Source organism: Camelus bactrianus, chromosome 25 (assembly GCF_048773025.1).
Source record: "Camelus bactrianus isolate YW-2024 breed Bactrian camel chromosome 25, ASM4877302v1, whole genome shotgun sequence".
Classification (NCBI taxonomy): Eukaryota; Metazoa; Chordata; class Mammalia; order Artiodactyla; family Camelidae; genus Camelus; species Camelus bactrianus.
In genome coordinates this window covers 4,042,254-4,066,792 of record NC_133563.1, presented here as the reverse complement: position 1 = coordinate 4,066,792, position 24,539 = coordinate 4,042,254, and the positions used below count along the sequence as shown (strand labels likewise).

The window sequence follows — 24,539 nt, the reverse complement described above, 5'->3', positions numbered from 1 at the left end:
GATTGTCCTTCTCTAGGAAGCTGACGATAGTGCACGAGGCTGGCAGGTGAAGTTCAAGTCCTGCCTGCTTTTGTCCTTTTGTTCTTGACCTGCTTTGTTTCCTTTGCCGGTGCCAGGATAGCTTAGCTTTTTACAGGGACAAGCACTCTCAGAACATTGTGATTTCTGGGTGTTTTATGACCTCCCAGGATTTGGGGCGCCTCTTGTCTGTTACCCCCTGGTGCTGAGTCTGTTGGCTGAGCAGGCTGGCGTGGCTGGAAATGTTTTGTCTGTTTTATGTGAGTGTCAGGGCCTCCTAAGGTCAGCAGGCGCCCACGACTACCATTCCAGGGGCCGGGCTGCCCTCGTGGGCGGGTCCTCATCGCCTCACGGACATTCTCATCGTTTTCTCTTGGTCTCCGTGCCCTGCTTGCCGCACACTTTTGACACAGTGGGTGCTGTGCTGGTGGCTTGGTGGGTCCTGCTCACTTGGTCTCCTGGCTCCACGCTCTTTTTTTTTTTTTTCTTCTTGCTGTCAGGAGTGTCATACGGAGGCTACCTACTGTCAGCGTGTCCTGCTTAGTTCCTCTCTTTTTCATTTATTCCATTTCTTGCAGCAACAGGAAGAGCTGAATGACGGGTTTGAAGGATTTTAGTTAATTATAGGGAAGAATTTTCTAACAGTGACAGCAGCGTGACAATGGAATTTGTGACAATAGCCAAGGAACACTTATAGCTTCATGCTTTGTGGAAATCTAGAGTGGTCTGTGGTGCTGAGCGAAGGCAGAAGAACTCTGAAGACCTTTGTAGACGCTACCTCTAGTCTCTGCATAGGGACTAACATTTAGTGTTATCTGTGGCTGCATGACAAATTGCCCCCAAAGTTAGCAGCTTAAAACAACAAATATTTATCATCTTGCAGTTTCTGTGAGTCAGGAGTCTAGGTGGTGCCTTTGACTCAGAGGGAGAGCTTAGTGAGAGAGAAAGAAAGAGGGCAGGCTCGAAAAATGGCAAGTGAGATGGAAGCCAGCCTTTTCATAGCCTAATCTTGGAAGTGATGTCCCCTCATTTTTGCCACATTCCATTCGTGGGAAGTGAGTCGCTAGGCCCAGCTCTCACTCAGAACGAGGAGGTTACACCAGGGCACCCCCACTGGGAGTCAGGGTGCTGGAAGCCGCGGTAGAGGCTGCCTGCCTCATCTGGGAAGAGCACAGTACTGGTTTCCTGAGACAGGTGAGGAAGTCATTGTTGGTCGAATAAATCATTCAGGAGCTCGGCATGCTCTTTGCCTCTCTAAAAGTGAGAATTTATCCTGTAACAATATTTCACAAAGTCTTGACTTTGGACCCAATAGACCAGGAATTCTTATAAATCAACACAGACTGAATCTATTCTATATATGTAGCCTAAAAAGGGTGCAAAAATACCTCTGCCCTTTGGGGGCTTACTGTCCAGCACAGTAAAATACTGAACCATTACTTAGTATGTGTATAGTCTCCTGGTTGGTGTCTTATATTAGCCAGAGTCTCATGGGACCCATACTCCCAAGTGTCAGTAACACCGACATTGATTCTGAAATCCTGCTTGCTGTCAAGACCACCTCCATGTTCGCACAGGAAGTCAGCCTCTCGTAAAAGCCCTGCCTCCCGAGAGTATTTCTGAGTGCCCAGGGGATGCCGTGTCCACCTCGGAGCCCATCTGGGCTGCCATTTGGTCCTGGCCCTTGCCACTGAGAGACACGGCCCTCCTTTCACGAAGTTCCCTGCTCCCCCCGGGGAGGGGGCAGCCCTCCTGGAATTTCCCTGTCATTGATGTCAGCAGTCTTCCTGGTGCCTGTGACAGCTGGAGCTTTCCTGTGGAGCCAGAGAACAGGGTCCCCTGTGTTCTGCCCACTTGTGGAGGGGAAAGCTTCAAAGCAGGGCTGCTCAGACACCAAACAGTCACAGAATTTAGTACGACACTTTCATTCCAGCGCACAGAAGCTTTTCTTACCGGGGTAGATGCATGTCCCAAAGGTCACTTTTTTGGGATGGATTCAGAAATAGCACCTGCTCCTACGCTAGATACGTGTTCTCTTCTGCTCCTCCTCCCCAGCCCCAGAGATGCGTCTGCACGTGCCTGCTCCGTTACAGACATAACATGGGGACTTCCGTTCCTCCTCCTCCGCAAAACCCTGCAAACTTCCGTGTAAAGCAGTGGCTGCAAAGTAATGTGAGGGAAAGGGTGGAACTGAGCTCCACAAGTGGGGGGTGTACATATTTACGTTTAAGCCCCCACCTGGGAGTCTTGCTTCATGTAGAGCAACCCATGACCTCCGTTTCACAGAGCACGATGATCCGGCCCCTTTCCAGCCTCACTCACCCAGAGCTGGGTGGAGCCCGCAGTCACGGCCGGACTTCTGGAACTGCCTGGACCGAGACGCTCACAGAAATAAAACTTAGGGCCATAAAGTGCAGCAAGGCGGAGAGGCTGCCTGAATGCTCGCTGCCCCAAGCTGTCTTTATCTTTGGGGTGGAGCCCGTCTCTGCGGTTGTTCCACAGATTTGCTTGGAGCGTGTCTGTGTTTAGTTATGGCGTTTGCCTTGTGCATTCGTGTCTGAGGGCGGCTGCAACAAATTACCACACACTCAGTGGCTTCAAACAATAGAAGTTTATTCATTCCCAGTTCTGGAAGCTAGAAGTCTGAAATCAAGGAACCAGCTAGGGGAGAACGCTTTTTTGCCTCTTCTGGCTTCTGGTGGCTCCTTGGTTGCTACTGGCAGCATCACTCCATTCTCTGTCCCCTCCTTCATGTCACCTCCTCCTCCCTGGGTGTCTCTGTGTCTCCTCTTCTTATTATTAAGAACACCAATCACTAGGCTTAGGACCCACACCAACTCCAGGACGATTTCATCTCAGGATCCTGAATTGTGTCCTCCCCAAATTCATATGGTGAAGGCCTAATCCCCAGCACCTCAAAGGGTGACAATGTTTAAGAGACGGGGTCTTTGAGGGGGTTATGTGATTAAGTTACATGATGTTATTAGTGTGGTCTTAATCCAATATGACTGGTGTCCTCCTAAGAGGAGAAAATCTGGACACAGACAAGCACAGGGAAGACCGAGTGAAAATGCACGGAGTACACAGCCGTCTACAAGCCAAGGAGAGCCATCTCAGAAGACATCAGCTCTGCTGACACCGCGACCTCCGACCTCCAGTCTCCTCTCTTGTGCCAAAGCCAGCCCGTCCGTAGTACTGGGTCGTGGCAGCCTTAGCAGACAGATACGCTGCTCAGCACGCTGCACTGTGGGGAGGGCTAGAAAAACCAACCTCAGGCTAAGAACTGCAGCCTGCTACTCAGTTACTTACAATGCTTTCTAGGGACCTGCTTCCCCAGAGAAAGCATTTTTTAACTGATTGAAAAAGAACCTGTAATGAATGGGTTTCCTTCTTTCCTTGTCTCCAGGGAGCAGCATTGGGACGTTCACTGCTCATGACATGGATGAAGAAAACACTGTCAACAGCCTTTTAGGGTACAGACTTGTGGACCAAACCCCCACAGTTCCCAGAGACGGGCTCTTTCTGGTCGAAGCCTACTCGGGAACAGTCAAGTTAGCCGAGCAGTCCTTGAGGAAGCGAGACGCGCCTCAGTACAACTTGACAGTCGAGGTGTCTGACAAAGGTCGGTGTCACCTTCACCAGGTCAGGAGTGAAAACCTTGTTTTTCTTCTAGTTGTGATTTGTTTGCCCGCTCTGAACCTGGGCGCATCACAGAAGGATGCCATTTAAGAGTTCTTGCTTCCTGTGTAGGACACACCCGCGGCGCAGAGCCAGCTGGTCCGACATGGCGATGGCCAGAGTCGCTGCTCAGGCAACATCCTTGTGTTGGTCTCCTGAGAAGCAGATACCAAGAGGGGATTTAATATATAAGATTTTATTAGGGGAATTGCCTATGAGAAAAAATGGGAAGGAATACAGAGAAGGCTGGGAAAGCCTCAATACAAGCCTGACCCTGAATGAAGGAGAGGGGAGGAAGGCGGTGGGAAGACCCCAGACCACTAAGCAGTCAAAGGGAAGCTCGGCGAGGTCACTGGGGAGTCTAAAACTGGCCATCGAAGGAGTCTGTGATCTCAGAAGCAGGCCTGCCTTCGCCTGCCTGCCTTGCTCAGTCACTGGCTGGGGGCAGCCTGGGGGAAGCAAGGCCTTGGCACAAATGTGGTGATGCTGGGGGCAGCCCGGGGGAAGCAAGGCCTTGGCACAAATGTGCTGAAGCTGGGGGCAGCCCGGGGGAAGCAAGGCCTTGGCACAAATGTGGTGAAGCTGGGGGCAGCCTGGGGGAAGCAAGGCCTTGGCACAAATGTGCTGAGGCTGGGGGCAGCCCGGGGGAAGCAAGGCCTTGGCACAAGTGTGGTGATGCGCATTTGTGTTTCAGAGCACAGCAGCACGTCCTCAGTTAAGCCCCCTGTTGCTGGGCGTCGGCAAGGCACGTTGTCACGGCCCCCAGGATCACAAACAAGGAAATTGGTTGTATTTCCCAAGCCTACCTTCAGGCTCAGAGGATTCTCCTGTATGAAAGGGCAGGAAAAAAAGAAAAAGCATCTTTGGGGAAGTATTGTCTTCTCCTTTTAGCTTCTAGTGGACCATCGGATGGTATCAGGAGACATTCTCCTTACTCCTTATACAATTGCAAAGCAAGTGGTTCTTAATCTTGGTAAAGTCATGAGACCCTTTGAGAATCTGATGAAAACTATGAATTCCTCAACAAACACACACGTTCTCAGACCAACTGCACAGACACAAACATATATGAACTTGGGGACAGGCCTATTTTAGGGTCATAAATACTCCGAGGTTAAGAACCTTTCTTTGAGTTAACTGGCACTGACTCGTAGATTACCAAACACTTCAGTAATTGCTATGCTAGGAGACAGAGATCATACAGGTGTGGCGAAGAGCCTCATTTCATATAGTGCTTCACATTTTTTTTCTTTATACAGATGTTGAGATGCTGAAGAGAACTGGGGTTTAGCAGGCTCCCAAAGCAGAAAGTTTGAGACATAGTCACTTGGCAAATATTGAGGGCCTCACATAATGGCTAGCATTGTAAGAGGTCTGACAGACGTGTGCGTAATAAATCATCCCTGCCCACGATGAGCTGACAGGTTCGCACCATTAACCATCCATTCTTTCAGTGGTTATTGAGCAGTGACCTTGTCGGAGGCACCATTCAGGGTACTGGGGATACACAGATAAGACCCAATGTCTGTCCTCAAAGGATGCTCGTGGTGGAGGAGATGGACATAAGTAAATTACTGGAAATGTGTCTGAGGTAGCCCACGAAGGCGGTGAGTGGTCAGGGGAGAGAGAGACAGAGCAGATCAGGCTTTCAGGAAGAGTGGTCATTGATCTGAGTCCTGAAGGATGAATATGACAGGTTACAAAACGGTATAGAGGCATCTAGGGGAGGAGAAGTCCCATGTACAAATGCATAGGCACCTGAAGTGGTCTGAGGCTATCAGGGGCACAAAGTGGAAGTAAGATCACAAATTGTCTGTGTACTTGAGTGCGTCTATAGAACATAGGGGCCCCAGATTATAAAATCTATTTATATATAAATAGATACGTGTGTATGTGTGTCGAGAGGATTAAACATGCAGTTGTGTACTGCAGAAAATTAGACGCTAGGCTGCAATTAACATAGTTTTACAGAAAATCAGGGAAGGTCTGTTAGTCAGGGGGCTCACTGCTGGCCCAAATGAGATGTGTGCAGAGCAAGGAGCCAGTGAGCTCAGGCCTGGGACCTCCTGAACTTCTTCAGCCATTCCCGCTGTCTACAGGTGTCCTGGGGACTGGATGCAGCTTTAATTAACATCCACTTATGTATATGTGTATATATATATATTTTATTGAAGTATAGTCAGTTACAATGTGTCAGTTTCTGTTGTACAGCATAATGTCTGAATCATCATTTATTTATAATACTATTATTAGATTCTAAGTTTAAAAGGAGGGAGGGTATAGCTCAGTGGTAGAGTGTGTGCTTAGCATGCATGAGATCCTGGGTTCAATCCCCAGTATCTCCATTAAAAATAAATTAATAAATAAACCTAATTAACCCCCCCAAAATCGAAAAATAAATAAGTTAATTTAAAATAAGAGTTTGAAGAAGGGGTTATTTGTGAAGGCTGTGGTTAGGATTATGGGGAACCAGCAGGAGGTGTGCCATACGATGGACAGTGGACCGCCTTTCTCACTCCAAAGTGAGGAGGGGCGAGGGGAAGGACCAGACCTGTGCCTGGGCCTGTGGAAGAGGCTGCTGGCAGTGGGGGGACTGCGCCCTGACCCTGTCCCTCCTGCCCTGCCTCAGCTCTCCTGACAGTGCTCCCACTGGAAGAACCCAACTGTTCCCCAGGGGCCAGGATGCCCACCTATGCAGTTCCCAAGGTCAGCCTCCCGGGCACAGAGCAGGATGAAGGGTGAAGAGTGGATGGAGACGGCAAAGGAGCACATGGATTTGAATTCTGGGTCGACCACTAGTTAGTTGTATGACCTTGAGCAGGTTCCCTACTTCTCTGTCCCTTGGCTTCCTCATTTGTGAACTAAATGAGAATGATAATAGCACCTACATCGTAGAGTTAGAATGAGGATGCAATGAGTCACGCAAGCTGAGCATGGAGGGCTAACTGTTATGATGAGAACCCTTGTTCGGTTGCTACCTACATTCTGTAGATAAACTGACTACCGCACAGAGACCTTGAGTGCCACGCCCAAGCTCTCACACATCTGATGAGTATCAGAGACAGAATTCAGACTCTGGGGCTCCAGAGCCCAGAGCCTCAGCTATTGTACAGTACCCTACTTCATGGTTAGAGCAATGGCGACCCCAACAAAAAACCATCATGTTGTTTCTAGTTCTGGATATTTTCCTGGGCACCCCATCACGACCTGTACCCATGCTCATCTTGGACCCAGGTTGAACCTGTTGTTTCTGACAGGGTCTCTGAAATGTCAGACGCACCCCTCAAAGCCTGTGCTACTTCCCCAGAGTTCTGAGAGCTACCCCTGCCTCTGTAGCCTGGGCAGCCAGGCCTTTTGAAGGGGGCTAGTTGAGCCCTTCCATGCTCATGTGGGTCTTCCCATCGTGGGGACAGAGGTGATACAGGACAGTCAGTGCTGGAAGTGCTCAGAGAAGGAAAGCCAGCCAGTGGGATGCTCAGGGAAGACTCTCCAGCAGGATAGTTTTGCACTGGGCTTTGAAGGCTGCGTGAGTTTCACTAGTCAGAAAAGAGGCTGCTTCATAGGTAAGACGCTGTCTTGTTCAGGAAAAAGCCTTATCAAGGAGGAGGGTGCAGAGGGAGTGGGAACCCAGGGGAGTCTCTCACAGGCTTTCTTCAGCCTCCCCTTGGTGGCCAGCTCGTGGACACAGGTGGGGAGCAGAGAAGCCCCTCGCCACATAAATCACATGTCAGTAGTCAAATTATGGCTGTGGTGGTCACTTCGCTTGCCAGTTTTTTTCTCCTTGCAGATTTCTGATTTCAATGCGTGATTTTCAGTGAAAGGTTTTGTAACATGACTTTGATTTCCAGATTTCAAGACCTTCTGCCATGTGCACGTCAACATTATTGATACCAACGATCAGATCCCCATCTTTGAAAAATCAGATGTGAGTAGTTGTTACCTTGTTTTTCTTAATGTTGTTCATGTTACCTGACCCCTACCTCTGGAATAAAGACAAACAGTAGTTAGGGGAAATGCCAGATTTAACATCTTAGTCAATGCACTGGTGACAAACTCGGGCGTCATCTTCAGTGGAAATCTTCAGGGAACAATAACGTTCACTGTTAACAATATCTGGGAGCGTCTGTTTATAAACTTCTGCCCATGGCTCATTTATTGCCAGGACTGCTTAAAAGCTACAACCACAATCTTTGTCAAATTGAGAGGAGTTGAGCGGCTGCTTGCAGCTTGTCATTCTGTATTTTGTGTGTAGTAGGACAATAAATGGATGACTGTGAGATCTCAAAGAAGCATTTTTAGTCAAAATTGAAAATTTGGAATCCTGGCAGTTTAAACTCATTTTGCAATAATTGGATAAGAAAAAAGGGGAAGAAAAATTAATCTTCGGCTTATGCCAAAAAAAAAAAAAAAAGTGCTCAAGACATCAGCAGGAATTAGAAGAACTGGGAAAAAGAACAGGAGAAAGAAGATCAGTTGAGTACATCAAGTAGATTCAAGTTTACTTACTGTTAATGTGGGCTTGAAACTTGGCAGTGGTTTTTATCATTGCTTCCCCTGAAAGGGACGTCTCTATTTATTCTGGAGGAGAGAGAGGCTCTTGTGACTAGGTTGTTACGTTTGAAGTCAGTTATGAAGCAGCCCAGAGCCTTGGGATGATGCTCATAAATCAAAAGAGGGATAAGAGTGACAAAAAAAGAGAACTGATTTATGGGAGGGCCTGGGGAGGTAAAAGGTGTGGCTGGATGTAACTTGTGTAAGAGGCACTGAGGCTAAGCAAACACGAGAGCAAGAGCCTGTTGCTTCTCTGCTTCCGTTCTCGTGGGCATTTGATCCTTTCCGCGTGTTGTGTTTCCTTGCATTGCATCTAGACAGTGTTATTAGACTGAGCATCAGAATCCGGCTTTGGGATTCTTCGAGCTTAGAAATGCAAACTGGGCTCTGGGAAGAGTGAGTCCACTTCTTCCATTGCCGTGCTCCTCCCTCAGACCCTGCCTGTTACCATCTTCATGATCGAGATGCCAAGAGACAGGACCTGGGGGGTCCTCAGAGGGGGAGTGGGAGGTGGTCTAGGCTGGCGGTTAAGAGCACTGGCTTTGGAGTTGAACAAGCATGGATTGGAGTCCTAGCTCTGTGACTCAGCAGCTGTGTGGTCGTGGGGGGGTTTACCTCGCCAATTCTTTGTCCTTCTGTCAAGTGGAGATGATAATGTCGCTACTCAGCAGGGGATTTTGTTTTGCTGCTTACGTTTTTGATGAGCACTATTATGTGCTAGGTGTTCAAGGGCTTTCTATGCATTACCTCTGTAAATCCCCACCGCAAACACGAAGTAGGTTCTGTTATTATTATTTTATCATCATCATCTCCAATGGACAGGTGGTGAACCAGACACTTAAAGAAATTAGATCACTTACCTCAAGTCACCCCGCTAGTAAGTGGCAAGCCTAGGATTCCTACCGAGGCCATTTGATTCCAAAGTTCAGATTCTTAACCATTGTTTCTTGGTGGTTTAAGAATTAATCAAAACAATGTGTGTAAAGTGTCCGCCACACTGCGGACACTCAGTACAGAGAAGCTGTTGATTTATCTCATTACTGTCATAATGATAAATACAGGTGTTAAACGTATTGGAGTGGGAGGGAGAATCTGTTTTAGAATCCTGCTGGTAGCTCTCTGAGACCTTGTGTTTCTCGGCACAATGGACAACAGTCTGCAAGTAGGACTGATGTCAAAATCAGCTGCAACCTACTCATCAGGAGGGAAGACGTGCTCGGTAAGTACTGATGCAAACTCGGACTTGGTCCGTTCTGAAACCAGCGAGACGAGTTTGCCCTGTGGCAGTTGTACTTGGTGACAGTGGACACACTCACCGTTTCCTTCCCCGGCTTCCGTCCTAGTATGGAAACCTAACGCTGGCTGAAGACACAGCAGTTGGATCCACCATCTTAACCATCCAGGCCACCGATGCGGATGAACCGCACACTGGGAGCTCCAAAATCCTGTATCGAGTTACGCAGGGAGACAGTGAAGGATGCTTGGAGATTGACACAGATCCCCAGACCAATGCTGGATATGTCAAAGTTAAAAAGGTAAATGGCCCATTTACGGAGTTTGTCTTTTCTGAAGATTAATGTATGATGGACCATTCAAGGACCTGTAAGTGGAGGTGACGTGTTAGCAGTGACCGTCAGGCATGTGATGGACTCCTGGAGCATTCTCAGTCACTCCTGTCCTTCCGAAAGACAGAAGGCAGGATTCTCATTCTGGGTCTGTCACTGACGGACCAAGTAACCTTTGCAGAGCATGGTAGAATTGCCATATGAAATATATAAAATATAGGATGAATAATTTTTTAGTATAAATATGTCCCATGCAATACTTGGGAGATGCTAGTACTAAAACATTGCTTGTTGTTTATCTGAAACTATGTAACCAGGTGTTCTGCATTTTTATTTGCTAAATCTGGGGCGAGGTGGTGCTCAGGGCTTTACTTCTCCCTTTGCAAATGTGGGGTGTTCGACTGGATGAACCCTGTAAGTCCTTTAGGCTTTAGGCACTTTGTTCTTTTTTTTTTTTTTAAATTGAAGTACAGTCCGTTTACAACGTTGTGTTAGTGTCTGGTGTACAGCATAGTGATTCAGTTATACACATATACATGGATATATATTCCTTTTCATATTCTTTTTCATTACAGGCTATTACAAGGTATTTAGTATAATTCCCTGTGCTCTACAGTGGGACCTTGTTAATTGTCTATTTTATATATAGTAGTTAGTATCTGCTAATTCCAAACTCCCAATTTATCCCTCCTCACCCCCTTTCCCCTCTGGTAACCATAAGTTTGTTTTCTATTAGACCTTTTATTCTAATGGGCCAGCCATAGACTCCTCTTTAATAATGACTGGAAATTGGTAGATCCCCTTTCAAGTTTTCTTGGACAAGTTTATCCTTTCACGCCTTCTTCCCCGCCCACCCCGTGCTTTTACGGTATGGCAAAGTCCACTGGCTCTTGCTTCGTCCCTCCCTTTGTAAGCACTGGGTGGTCTGGAGCCAAAATCTTGGTCAGCGTAGAACCTGCTTCTTTATAGAGGGTCTTCCCGTCCTTCCCTTGAGCTACTCCCATCCCCCACTGTGTATACCTGAAGCTTGACCCTTTTCTCCACGCTGCCTCATTTGTGCTTTGGAGCATGTAAACCGTTTACCAGATGACTCAATAGGAGGCGGCACTCAATGCTATCCGATAGATTTAGAATTAAGAGGGGTCCGAGTTACAGCAAGAGAGACTCTGCCAGCCTGGCTGAACGCTGAAGGTTTGCCGTGCAGTGAGCTGGAGGCTGCCGAAGAAGACTCGCTGATACCACGAAACCTCTCTGGACGATTACTTTGCTAATTCACAAACCTTCTAGAGCAGCTGGAGGCAGTGCCAACTCCAAGCCTGTAGTAGTGGCCTCAGGGGTGTGGATCTCTGATGAGGACCTTCCAAATGCTAAGTGACAACCAGCCCTGAGGTGTGGATTCTTGATTAGGATAAACCACCAACTGTTAGCCCACTGCCCCTCGGGTGTCCGTGTGACCTATGTATGTATTTATACAGGTTTTAGTATTTTAAATCAGTTAGATTCTGTTGTGTGGTTTGCTGTGTATGACTTCGCCTTTACTTCTAGTTCCCTCCCCATCAAGCCATCGGGGACCGCCACTGCTTTAGGACCATGTGTTAATCATTCTTAAAAAATTGTAAATCCCAATGTAAACTATTTTTATTTCCTGATATTGTATAATACACACAGTATTTATTTTGTAATTGGTCAAATAATCAAATGTAAAGTGTACTTCTGTGCATGCTAATCATTTTTAAGTTTTTTTAAAAAAATTGTAAAAAACACATAGCATAAAATATACCCTCTTAAATTTGAAGTGTATAGTACGGTATTGTTAACTGTGTGTACCTCGTCATAGGTCTTAGGTTTTTCATTTTCCTTGAGTGAACACACAACATCCCGCTTCCCCCTCCCCTAACTCCTGGCAACCACCATTCTACTTTCTGTTTTTGTAAGTTTAATTATTCCACGTACATCAGATAAGTGGGCTTACACAGTGTTTGTCCTCCTGTGACTGGCTTGTTTGACTTACTGTGAGGTCCTCAAACTTCTTCCTTGCCATAGCATGCGAAAGGATTTCCTCCTGTTTTGAAAGCTGTGGATTTTCCATTGTATGTATACATCACATTTCTCTGCTGATGGGCGTTTAGGTTGTGTCTGTCTCTTGGCTACTGTGAATAATGCTGCAGTGAAGATGGGGGTGCATATATTCTGATTTCAGGGGTTTTTTTGGGGATATATACCCAGAAAAGGGATTCCTGGATCATATTTTGGTTCTAGTTGTAATTTTTTGAGAAACCCCCATTCTGTCTTGCGTAGCAGCCGCACCGTTTTACATTTCCACCAACAGATCAGAAGGGTGTTTTCTCCCACTCCACAGACTGCCTTTTTGTGCTCCCAGCTGTTTCCTTTGCAATGCTGAAGATTTTTAATTTGATGTAGTTTTTTTTTTTTTTTTGTCCAGAAACTAAGTTTCTTAATCTCAATTCTATCAGCAACTGTTCATGTGAGGTACAGAAGTGCTAACTGCAGGTCAAATTCACAGAGGAGCCCATTCTCCAAACTGAAGCCCCTTTTGCTTCAGGAAGGGCCTCTGCACACCCTCGTTGGCTTCTCACGTGGACTCTGCGGGCGGCAGATGTAAGACGCACTGTGCAGCTGCGGTGCAGGCCCACGACCAGCCACAGTCAGGCCCCTCCGTGATGGCAGGGCTGGGAACTTGACCTCAGGCTCTGGCTTCGTTTGGGAAATGATTTCTGTTGGGTCCTGGCATTGCCATTTACTAGCTCTGTGTCCTCGACCAAATGTTGTAACCCCTCAGACCTCAATTTTCTGATCTAAAATATGGTGCAATGGTAGCATCTTCTTGATAAGGATGTTGGAGGATTGAATGCAAAAGTACACGTATAGCTCTCAACACAGCACCCAGCAGCAGCAGTAAACTTAATAAATGTCCAGCATTATCTTAACTCTGATCAATGAGAGTGAGGGCAGAATCTGGGGTTCTGCGTGTGGCCAGATGTGCTTTCCCCTCTTGCCAAGGGGCCAGACTTGCCTAATGCAAGAGTCAGATGGTGCCCACCGGGGACTGCTGACCCAGCCTCTCCATGGGAGGGCCTGGGAATCAGTCATTTTAGCCAGTGCCCTGCACAGAGATAGAACACTCCTGTGTTTCCCGTTAACTCTTGCCCTCTTACTGAGCTTCACTTTTGATGTCACATTTCCACACATCCAGCAGTTCTCCAACCCCAGCCTGGTGTCCTCCAATTTAATCTGACACTGTCTACTTGGAGAGGGCATCAGATCCCACCAGTTAAGGGCTCAGTCCCTTCAGAAGCCAGTTGCAAGTCCCAGGTTGTCACCTGTACTTCTGACCCACTGGCTGTAAATTGGAGGTTCCCATGATTCCCTCCTTGGGTTTGATCACTTGCTAGAACAGCTCACACAGCTCAAAGAATATGTTTATCAATTTATTATATAATAAAGGATGTGATAAAGGATACAGGTGAACAGCCAGATGAAGAGGTACATAGGGTGAGGTCTGGGAGGGTCCCAAGAGCAGGAGCTTTTGTCTCCATGCAGTTGGAATGTGTTTCACTTTCCCGGCACTTGGATGTGTTCACTAACCCAGAAGCTCTCTGAACCCCTTGCTCTGAGGATTTTTATTGAGGCTTCATTATGTAGACATGACTGATCATTAACCCAACCTCTAGCCCTTCTCCCCTTCCCGGGGGCTGGGGTGGGACCGAAAGTCCCAAGCTCCTAATCTTGGCTGGGTCTTTCTGGTAACCAGCTCCCATCCTGAAGCCATCCAAGGAGCCCACCAAGAGTCACCTCTTTAGAACAAAAGGCCCTCCTATCACCCAGGAAAGTCCAAGGAACTCGGTGGCAGCGAATAGGGGCAGAGACCAATATATATATTTTTTCTACTATTTCACAAGCCCCAAGTGGTGCTTAGGATTAAACAAGTTTTAGAAGTGCAGTCCTCTCTATGTTTGCTGCTGCCCAAAGCTCTGGCCTCTTATGTCATCATGGTCACTTCCTGGGGCCAAGCGGGGGTCAGGAGCCAGGAAGATTTTTTTGGCCTTCCCTGGCTCATCAGTGACTCTCCTGGGACCCCCTTTCTTGAAATTCAGGGGTTTGTTTTGGCTTTAATTTTTTTTTATGTGAATTTTGTCACTTCTCCCTCATGACTGGTCCTTTTAAATTCTCGGTACTTGACCTATTTTTAACCAGCCAGAATGTCATCCGGAAAAGTGATGTGCACATTTTCTCCCATCACGATGCTCGCCGAAAAGGTCACATATTCCCGTCTCAGCTCCTCTCCTTCAACACTTTATCTCTGCTTCCAGGCTGAACCTAAATCACAGGTTCGACCTTTCAAGCCATGGTGCACAGAAGAGAGACTGTGGCTTGAGTGTGTGTTTTCCACTTATTTGATGAGTAAGTCGCTCAAACAAGCCTGAGGTAATCCCACGAGGCCGCGAGGGTCCCTTGGCTTGGCTTTGCAGGCATATCCCTGTGTCATGAAAGACAGACATGTGCTTTGACACAACTTGACCTTGATTAAGCTCTGCTGCTTATCAGTTGCTAATTTGGTGTCTTCCACTTCTAATTTGTTCCCCCCCCGGAAGAGTTGGTTCATCGTTTTTCCTGGCGTGAAAGTCAAGCACGCTGATCGATGGCTGGCTGGTCCTTCCATTCAGTGAGCACTTAAGCAGCACTGATGCCCTCTCCCACCCAGTCTCCCAGCCCAGGTCTCGATCAGTCCAAGCGCATCCCTCCCGTGGCTGCTCCCAGAGTTAACTTTCTAAAAGACAGCTCTGACCCTGTCAGTCTCGTGCTTACCGCCTCTCTCTGCTCATCGAGGATGAAGTCCCCGCTTCTTAGCCTGACGTGCACCGTCTTCTCCATCATTCCTCTCTACTCTCAGCCTCGCCTGTTCTGTTCTGGTAACACAGGCTGCTTCCCACTTGCACGTATGCTATCTCATTTCTTTAGGACTCACCTCTGGTGGCCACATGAAGGGATGGGGACTGAGGACCTGTCTGCTAGTGAGGACAGGTGTGCCTCCTCTGTCTGAGCACGTGGACCACCGGGCTGCCTGCCAGAGCCTGGGCGTGGCTGCACCCACAGGGAGTAGAGTGCTGGGTCCTTTGTAAGCATGGCAGGGTTGCTCTGGGGGTTGCTGCCTTCCTGCTCCGTCTACTGGGCTTTCTCAGTTTGACACCCCTGCCTTCATCCCCTGAGATGAGGAGTGGGTCCCTGGGATTAAGATGTTCGAACTCGCACACCCCTCCCCGCCACCCCTCAGGGGAGGAGCCCTATCAGACCACTTAGTCTTGACCAGGAGGTCATCATGGGGTCATGCCCTGCAGGCACTGGGTGCTTATCTCTGTGAAAAACCTCTCTTTTTACTTCTCAGCTGGCTTCCAAAATTTTGTATCCTGCATTTTGACTAACGTCAATTGATTCTTATTTTCTATCTCAAATGACCTTGAGTCTTCACACATAATTCTTCCTCTTTCATATGAGCAAACTTTCTATCGTACTTTCTTCTGAACTAGAAATTAGGTTGTGATGTGTGTGTTTGTGTGTGCCTGGAGGAGAGGGTTTCTAGAGAGTGGAGATTTTCTCCAGAATCTCTTTCCCCCTGGAGCCTGCAAGGCCTTCTCATCTGGATGTTTCCCAGTTTCCCACATGGGTACCGCGTGTCAGGGAAGGGATGAGACGGAAAGACGAATGTAACACAATTCCTCTTCTCAGCTCACAGTCCGTGAGGATCTAAAATAGATAACCACACAATTAGAATCCTGAGTTAAGTACTATGAGATTCCAGAGGACATGGAACTCGTCCATTTGGGGAAAGAAGAGTAGGGTTCAGAGAAGCCAACAGGGAGAGGACTGCATGGGCCCAACTTTTGACTGAAGGGGAGAATTTTTTCAGAAGTTGGGCAAGTGCAGGTGGAGCTAACACACCCAGGTGTCAGTTCTGCGTGAATGGATGCTGCCATTTCTGTTTAACTAGTGCGAAACTGATAGAAACTGACGTTAAAGAACCGGCAGCTCACCTGGAGACCCTGGGAGAGTGAGTCACACAGGACAGCTTCCAAAATCTCTAATGTGCCTCTTGGGCTTTGCTTTGGTGCCTCCATCTTTTCCAGTTAATGGGTACCTTTGAGACTCTGACAAAAGCTGTATATCCTCTCCCCAGAAAACATCTCACATATACACATAGGTTCTGTTAAACAACAACAATTCAGCAGCGTAGATTTGGGGATCAAATTGTCTTTAGTCGTGACTCGGACATCACCTCTTCTGGCAAACAGAAGGGAGCTCGGCTGAGCATAGAAAAGGAGAGGTTTCTAAAGGCAGAAGGGGGCGGAAAAAGGGAATTACTAGCAAAGAATGTGTTGTTTCAGGCAAGGGTGTCTTCCTAAGGGAAGCAAAAGGGCCTACTGGGCAGAGTACCTCAGTGCTGACCAGCTAATTCCAGGTTGATCTGGTACCTCTTGTTTCTTTTTTAACAATACAATATTTAGATTTTAGTTTTTAGGAGTTCCCTGATGCCTGGAAGCCCTTTATCCCAGTTAAGAAGCCCTGCCTTAGGGGCTCAGTGGGTCTCCAGGAGTAGGATTGTTCCCCCCCCCCCATAGAATTATGGATTCTGTCTTGACAGGAACCTTAGAAGAATATAAACCAATTGCTTGGATGGTATTTTTAAAAAACAGATTGCTTAAATGATATTTAAGACCTTTTATGCTAACCTGACATGTGTTCTTTAGGCCTATTCTTGAAAGCTTCCAGAGTTAGGAATTTGTGTTTTTTTGAAGCAGCTCTTTCTGTCTTGAAGCCCTAGCTTAAAGTCTTCTTCAGACTAAACCAAAATTGGTTTCTTGATTTTCATCCCTGGCCCTGTTTAGCATGACCTTGAACAAGAGCAGATGACCTATCTTTTGACTGGCTCTGCTAACCTCCCCCACCCTCCATGAGTTTAAAGTCTTTTATTTTGAGGTTTGAGTCCTGAGGTCCCTGGGAAATCATTATTCAGTGTGGAAATCTCTACATACACATTTCCCAGTGTCTTCTGAGAACTGTCTTGAGAAAATCAGTAAGTTTCTGCTGAGTGAAGGAATCACCCCAGGGTTAAATAAACTGGAGAAGTGCTGTATTGATCTCCTCTGCTAGGAGAGTGACAACACACATTCGCTTATTAAAAGCCCTGATAAGTCCTGCAGCAAAGACTTTTCTATGGCTCTCTTACTCTGAGAAGCAAGTTCTTGCTGACACTGGATTGAGAACTGCTGCTCTGTAAGAGAGATTTCTAAGGTGCATAGGGAATGAGTCTTTATTTTTTATTCTCATTTTTTATTAAAGTGTAGTCGATCTACAGTGTTTGTGTACAACAAGCGATTCAGTTATACATATACATACATACATATATATTTTTTCAGTTTCTTTTCCATTATGGCTCATTAAAAGATATAGAACATAATTCCCTGTGCTATATGGTAGGTCCTTGTTTATTTATTTTATATATAGTAATGTATAATCCCAAACTCTAATCTATCCCTCCCCTGCTTCCCGCCTGGCAACCACAGTTTGTTTGTCACAGTTTGCTATGTCTGAGTCTATTTCTGGCTTATAAATAATTTTATTTTTTTAGATTTCACATATAAGCAAGATCATATATTTGTTTTTCTCTGACTTATGGGAATGAATCTTTTAAGGGAGCTAATTATCACCCAATTAATTTTCCTTTTTTTTCCTCTCCACAGCCTCTTGATTTTGAAACAGTACACATCCACAACATTGTGTTCCAAGCAGAAAATCCTGAGCCTCTGGTGCCAGGTGTACAGTACAATGCCAGCTCTGCTGCCACATTCAGGCTAATTGTGACAGATGTGGATGAAGCTCCACAATTTTTGCAGCAAGTATTCCAAGCAAAAGTCAGTGAAAATGTGGCCAGAGACACTAAAGTGGGCAACGTGACTGCCAAGGATCCGGAAGGTCTGGACATAAGGTAGAGGACAGCAGGGCTGGACAGGCCTAGCTGTGCGCTGGGACCACGGCCAGTGGGGAGGAGGAAGGGCTGGGAGGGGCTGAGAAGCTGGCTTCACTCCAGGACTCTTCCCTAAGGGAGGAGCCAGCATCTGAAGCCACGTCCCAGTGCACCTGGTGAACTGGCCGTGGTTCCAGCAGGTGCCAGTGCCCTGGGGGGCATCAGTGAGTACCCAGACTCAATCAAGTAGGAAGCAGGGCAGGTTCCACTCCAGCCCACCTACTGCAGCTCCCAGCTGAGGGCTGGTGAGTTCAGGAGGGGGAGTCCAGAGACTGGGCTGTCCAAAGCCAGGCCCCGTGTCTGGACCAGTGATGGGGGCCAGGGACTGGGGATGGGCCCCAGTCCCGAAGGCAGATTGGAGTTCTAGACAGAAGAATAAGGCAAAATTTGACGGGGCAGACGGGGCCGCCTGGCAGGGCGGAGGGAGTGTTCTCGATGGAGGGCGCATAGATTGCTCGGCACCGCAAGGAGCAGGTCCAGGGTGACAAGACTCACTCCAGAGCTCACCGCTGGAGTGGCAAGTACGCAGGCTGAGGTAGTTGAACAAATGTAAATCTTTCCATCCTAGAAATTCTCAACCATTTTTTTGGTGCAATAGAACTCACCCAGATTTGCCTGAAAAATGCACAGTGATAATTAGTCTTCCCAAGATAGGCATGCATGTGTAGGTATCCATACCTGTATCTGTATCTATAACCTTTTTTTTTTAATTAAAATTTTTGTTTTGGTGGAGGAGGTAATTAAATTTATCCATTTATTTATTACTTTTGGTGGAGGTACCGGGGATTGAACCCAAAACCTCGTGCATGCTAGGCATGCACTCTACCACTGAGTAATACCCTCCCCCCTGTATCTGTAATCTTTTCAAGATCACATAGTTAATAAGCACATAGCTAGGGCTTGAACCCAGATCCTTTGCTTCTATTGCAGAACACGGGCACTCCTGTCCATGGCATGACAGATATTTCAGCATGACTTAAAACCCACATGTGGTTATGAATGACCAATCCTTTAGGGTCTCTGAACGTTTGATGGGAGTCTTGCCTCCCACTGAGCAATCAGTTAGGCACTTGGAATCGGTCCCAAGACCTTTTTCTGATTGTCTGTCGGAGTAAAGTTCCCACCTGCTGTTTTCCTCCCCAAGCACTTGTCAGCTTCCATAAAGACAAACATGAGAGAGGAAAGAACAGTTGGGTTATACTGTGTGGTTAGTGTAAAGATACATCAGAGTCACAGATTATGATAGGGCACAAAATGTTACTAATTTTACAACCATCTACTGCTTAACAGATGCTTCTGTCTCCCTCATGAGAATGTAATTAAAAAAATCATTAGTCAAAGACAAGTGAATATAAATTTGAGTCTATGAGGGGGGAAAACAAAGGCATTTATATCCAGGACAAGATATAATGGATGTACTATTAAGTTAAAATCAGGCAGATGAGGAAGAAGACTGAGAAGGGGGGTGTCCTGTAAGAGACAAATAAAAAAAGTACTTCATGAATGAGGAATAATCAATAATTCAGATGCTAGTAGTAAGTCAGTTAAGAACTAAGGATGACTCCACAGTTTTTGGCTGGAGCAATTTAATTCTTCTCTTTCTTCCGGCTCCACAAACTTAGAATCTGTTGACACCCAATGGATCTTAATACAATCTATCAGCAAATATTGGAGATTCTTTCATTGAAATATATCCAGAATCTACCTGCTTCTCATCACTTCTGCAGTGGTCCAGGCCACCATTATCATCTCCTCCACCCCACCCTGAGTCCATACACTGCAATCAGAGGGTGGGTCTTTAAAAAGTAAATCAGATCATATGACTCCTCTGCGAACCCTCCAAAGGGTTTCCATTTCACTCAGAAATCCCAAGAACATAGGAATTTTTAATTCATCACCTATACACACAGCCTAACACAGTGCTTGGCATATAGAATATTCTAACACTGGGAAAAAATTAATTTGAACTAACACATAATTTTTCAGTCATTCTCCTGGACATGTAGGTTGTTTTGTCTTTTTATTATAGAACATGTTTTGAATGTATGCATAAAATTCTTTTTTAAACTTCTATTATTGTTTTTTTATTTGGAGAAAATTTCCAGAGGTGGGATTCTTTGATCTGAAAATGTAGACATCTTTATGGCTGTGATGTGTTGTTTCCAAAAGGCTGTAGCAATTGGTTTCCCTGTGGTTCTAGTCTTGTCTGTCTCAGATTCATCTTTCACACACCTACCAATGAGTTCCATTGAAAACAGATGAGGTCACCTTCCTGCTTAACACCATTCCCTGGCTGCCCATTGCTTCCCACGATCCAGCTCTTTCCAATCTCTCTGGCTTCATCTGTTGCCATCCACCGTGTCCAGTTTTTGTCCCACCATTGCGGGAATGCCTGACCCCCCCACACCCTTGGCCTCTCTGCTTTAGTTCATGCCATTCCTTCTGCGCAAAGTATCCTCCCTTTTCTTGCTTTAGTTAGCATCTGCTCTTTCAGAAAGGCTTCTCTGGTCCCATAAACGTATCTGGGACTCCACACGGCCCCTTCCACTGTATTCATCGCATTTTATTGAAATTATCTGTCTCCGTGTCTGTCTTCTCCAGTGGCCTAAGAACGCCTTTTGTAACCTCCTCTCTTGGCCCACAGCCTAACGTGGCTAAGCCCCCGGTAGCTGTCTGTTGAATGAGGAATTCACTGTGACCCGAGCAGCCTCTGAATCCGTCCCTTCACACAACATTTCCACCAATGGGTGTTCGGGTTTTCTTAGAGGAGGCGGTTTGCTAATCTGGTCTAAAGATACTTCCAGGTTGTTTTAATTGAAATTCTTTGATTGCCAGAAAAGTTTAACCTTTTTCCATCAGAGTCTGTAACTCTACCTTTTCTATTAAAATAAATACACCAACCACTTTGTAAGGATGAACAAATCCTCTTTTTGAAGGCAGCTGGTATACAAATAAAACATTAATAATATTAGGTGATGCTCCTTTAAATATGTTGTGAATAATATGCAAGGGAGAGCGCTGATATAATAGCACAGTGGTGCATAAACTGTCTTCACACTTTCACGCACAGTAATGTGAGCTTTCTTTTGCTCTTTTCTCTTTATAAAAAGTTATTCACTGAGAGGCGACAAGAGGGGTTGGCTTAAAATCGACCCTGTCACCGGTGAGATCTTCAGCGTGGCTCCGCTGGACAGGGAAGCTGAAAGTCTGTATCAGGTTCAAGTGGTGGCAACGGAAGTAGGTGAGTCCAAATAAATAAATGAATAAATAAAAGGTAACGTAAATTACTAGAGGATGTATGAATAGAAATGGGAGGGATGGTGAGGGGAGGAAGGCACAGCTACAGAAACAACAAAAAGATCGTGGTTTCCAGGGGTTTGGGGAGAGGGAGGGAGGGAGGAATGAATAGATGGAGCACAAGGGACTTTTAGGGCAATGAAATGATTCTGTGTGATACTGTAGTGGTGGCTGCATGCCATTATGCGTTTGTCAAAGCCCATAGAATGTACAACGACAGGAGTGAACCCTCATGTGAACTGTGGACTTTGGCTGATAATCACGTGTCCATGTTGGTTCATCGATTGTACCAAACATGCCACACTGATGAGGGGTGTTGAGGGTAGGGGAGTATCTATGTGTGGAGGGCTGTGTGCAAACTCTCTGTGTTTTCTGCTCAGTTCTGCTGTGAACCTGAAACTGCTCTAAAAAAATAAAGCCTATTAATTTAAAAAAAAACTATTAGGGGATGTATAAACAGAAATGGGAGGGAAGGTGAGGTGGGTGGGAAACTCCACTGGGTCAAACTGTCAGAATATCGTATAATAGAAGGACGAGAAGGGTACCAAAGTGGAGGCACATACGTGCTCACGCCTTTCTAGTTTTGTTCACGATGTGAACCCCATGTCCCTCTGCAGGGCTCTTCCGGGCAGGGCTGCTCTGGGGGCTGACTAGGCTTCTGGGCTGCTCTTCGTTCTGTCATCTCCTGTAGGGGTTACGGCTTCTAGAAGGTTCCCGTGTCCCTGCTGAACTACCTCCTTTCCTCCACAGTGGCTGTGGGTCTCTCCTGGGGGCGGAGTCAAACCACTGCCCTGCTGACCCAGACCATCACTTGCTCCTCCAGCCTTAAGTTGCAGTGACTGAGATCTCGTCCTTTTGAAACAGAAAATGTCTGATGCAATGTTGTCAACATTACACACGCCTGAATCACCCAGGAGCTTGTTCAGTGCAGATCTGGGGAGTTCACCCTGCACATTCTGATTCAGTAGATTTGGGGGGCCCTGGGTATCTGTTTTGATGAAGTAGGGTGAACTTTTGAAAGGAAGGACTTATTGTATAGATAAGCCAAGGATGTTGGACCCGCCCCTATATAATCTCTAAAAATAAACTCAGGAATATTGTGCTGGAATAAGGCTTGAGATGAAAACATTGAGTTTCTTTGCATTTAAATAGAACTTTCTAACTTACAACCAGGATTCTGTTGATCCTATGCTGGTCAGAGCCTCTAGTGTGACAGTAAATCTATCTGCCTCGCTGACCAAAAAGTGAGAACTGAACAAATTATGACTAAATACAGTTTAGACAAAAAAAAGAGAAAACTTTCAAAATGTGAATCCCAGGGTTGGGAACTGGACATTCCAATGGGTGGGAATCACAAAAAATGGTCTCTGTGTATGAAAAGATGAAGACAGACAGGGGTTGGGGGTGGGTATAGCCCAGTGGTAGAGTGCCTGCTTGGCATGCATGAGGTCCTGGGTTCATTCCCTAGTGCCTCCGTTAAAGGGGGAAAAAAAAGATGAAGAAAAACAAAAGCACTGCAGTCAAGTTAAAGCCATGAGGGTAGAAATGCCGGCATGTTGTGTCGAATTCGGAGCAGCCGTGTGTGAGCGGATGGGGCGGGTCAGGCACCAGCTCTCTCCATTGCTTTTAGTTAAGTACCTTCCACTGTCACACTCTGTACATTCCACTCACTTTTGATTTAGAAGCTCCCGATTGAATCAGCAGGAAGTTTCTGGCTGAGCCTTTGTGCTGTGCGTTCCGCGACAACGCGCCATGGGGTCAGCGCTGTGCTTTGGATGTGTCGTAATAGCCTCTCACATTTTAGCAGTTTTGTCAGTCAAAACCAGGGTTCAAGACCCTACTCTGTTTGCAGCTGCTGGCCCTGAAAGGATGCACGTAGACGAAATGACTTCTAGAGCACATGGGCGCTTCCTCCCCCTTTGATTAAGTGTAGCCAGAGACATAGAAGACATTGGACAAGAAAAGCAGGCAAATAGGCTTTATTGGAGCTGACGCAGGTCAGAGTCAGAAATTGTAGAAGCAGCGTCTGTGATGACATCAGGGCGGATGAGAGCAGTCGGTGTTCACGTTGTGCTGACAGCCCCGTTCTAAGCACTTGCCTTTCCTACATCCGTGTGGGGCTGGTATTCTTACTGACCATATTTGTTGGAGAAACCAAGGCACTGAGAAGTTAAGTTGCACAGCTAAGAGTCCTAATTTTTCACCACTACACCACAGCAAATAATGTTTGTGCTTTTCTTCACCATTTTCTAAGAATGCTACTCATCGCGTCTTCATAAAGCCACATGTTTTACAGCTGAAAAAATGAGGCTTAGAAAACTTAACGAACATGCGTAAGTCAGTGTTGAGGAGCAGTTTAAAGGTGTGGACTTGAGAGTCAGACCTCCTGGGTCGGAAGCCTCTCTTACTGTGTGACCTTGGGCAAGTCATACAACTTCTCTGAGCCTCAGTCTTCTCACCTGTCAATATACATCAGGGTTATTTTGAAGTGATGTATGTAACATATTAGCCCATTATTCTTAGTGATTATCATTATCAAGACTTTTAAACCAGAAAACGAAACTAGATCTGAATTGTAGTTTTTTTTTTTTTTTAAAGAAAAGGAAATATCCTTTTTTATTAAGAGGAGAATGAGAGAGCTGATACCATGTTTCAATGACTCAATTCCTCAGGTGGATCCTCCTTGAGCTCCACCGCACAGTTCCACCTGACGCTGATGGATGTGAACGACAGCCCCCCGCGGCTGGTCAAGGAGTACACAGGCTTGTTCTTCTGCCATCCCCCCAAAGCTCCCGGGAGTCTCATTTTTGAGGTCACAGATGATGATCAGCAGTCATTTCTGGGTCCACGCTTTAGATTTGCCCTTGGCAGTGAAAGCTTACAAAGCGACTGGGAAGTTTCCGGAATCAATGGTGAGTTGTCAAAAATACATCAAGAAAAACACTGATGGGTGATGAAATGGGTTTTTATCTGCCTTGGTGTGCGGGCAGCCCTCAGCACAGCGCTTTCTTCCATGCTCCAGGAAGGAAGTTCATGCTGCGGAAACTTGCACAGGGAAGCTCTCAAAAGGGCTGAGAGCCCCGGGGTTTGGAAGAGGGAAAGATTGTCAACACACAGCAAGCATCCCACCTTAGTGCAGATGAAGAGTTGGATAATCAGAGCAGCATTTGCAAAATTTCCAATGGCAGCTGAGAAACAGGTTTCATGATGATTTTTAAAAACAGCTTTATTGAAATATAATTGACATACGGTTAACAGCACATATTTAAAGCGGACAATTTCATAAAAATTGATATATGTACACACCACTGGTGCCATCAGCACAATCAGGAACATCCCACCACCCTCTAAGGTGTATCCATGTGCTGTTACAGGCCTTAATTTTTCAC

At 46.3% G+C, this 24,539-nt stretch overlaps 1 protein-coding gene across 1 annotated transcript in view; it reads left to right on the top strand.

The window, feature by feature from the left end:
• Nucleotides 1–24,539, top strand: part of CDH17 (cadherin 17) — a 60,623-nt gene that overhangs the window by 28,064 nt on the left and 8,020 nt on the right. The window contains exons 10-15 of the mRNA XM_045505454.2: nucleotides 3,425–3,640; nucleotides 7,545–7,621; nucleotides 9,591–9,782; nucleotides 17,570–17,814; nucleotides 20,964–21,094; nucleotides 23,823–24,062. Of these exons, the coding sequence (XP_045361410.1) occupies nucleotides 3,425–3,640; nucleotides 7,545–7,621; nucleotides 9,591–9,782; nucleotides 17,570–17,814; nucleotides 20,964–21,094; nucleotides 23,823–24,062 (1,101 nt within the window). The remainder of the gene's footprint in view (nucleotides 1–3,424; nucleotides 3,641–7,544; nucleotides 7,622–9,590; nucleotides 9,783–17,569; nucleotides 17,815–20,963; nucleotides 21,095–23,822; nucleotides 24,063–24,539) is intronic.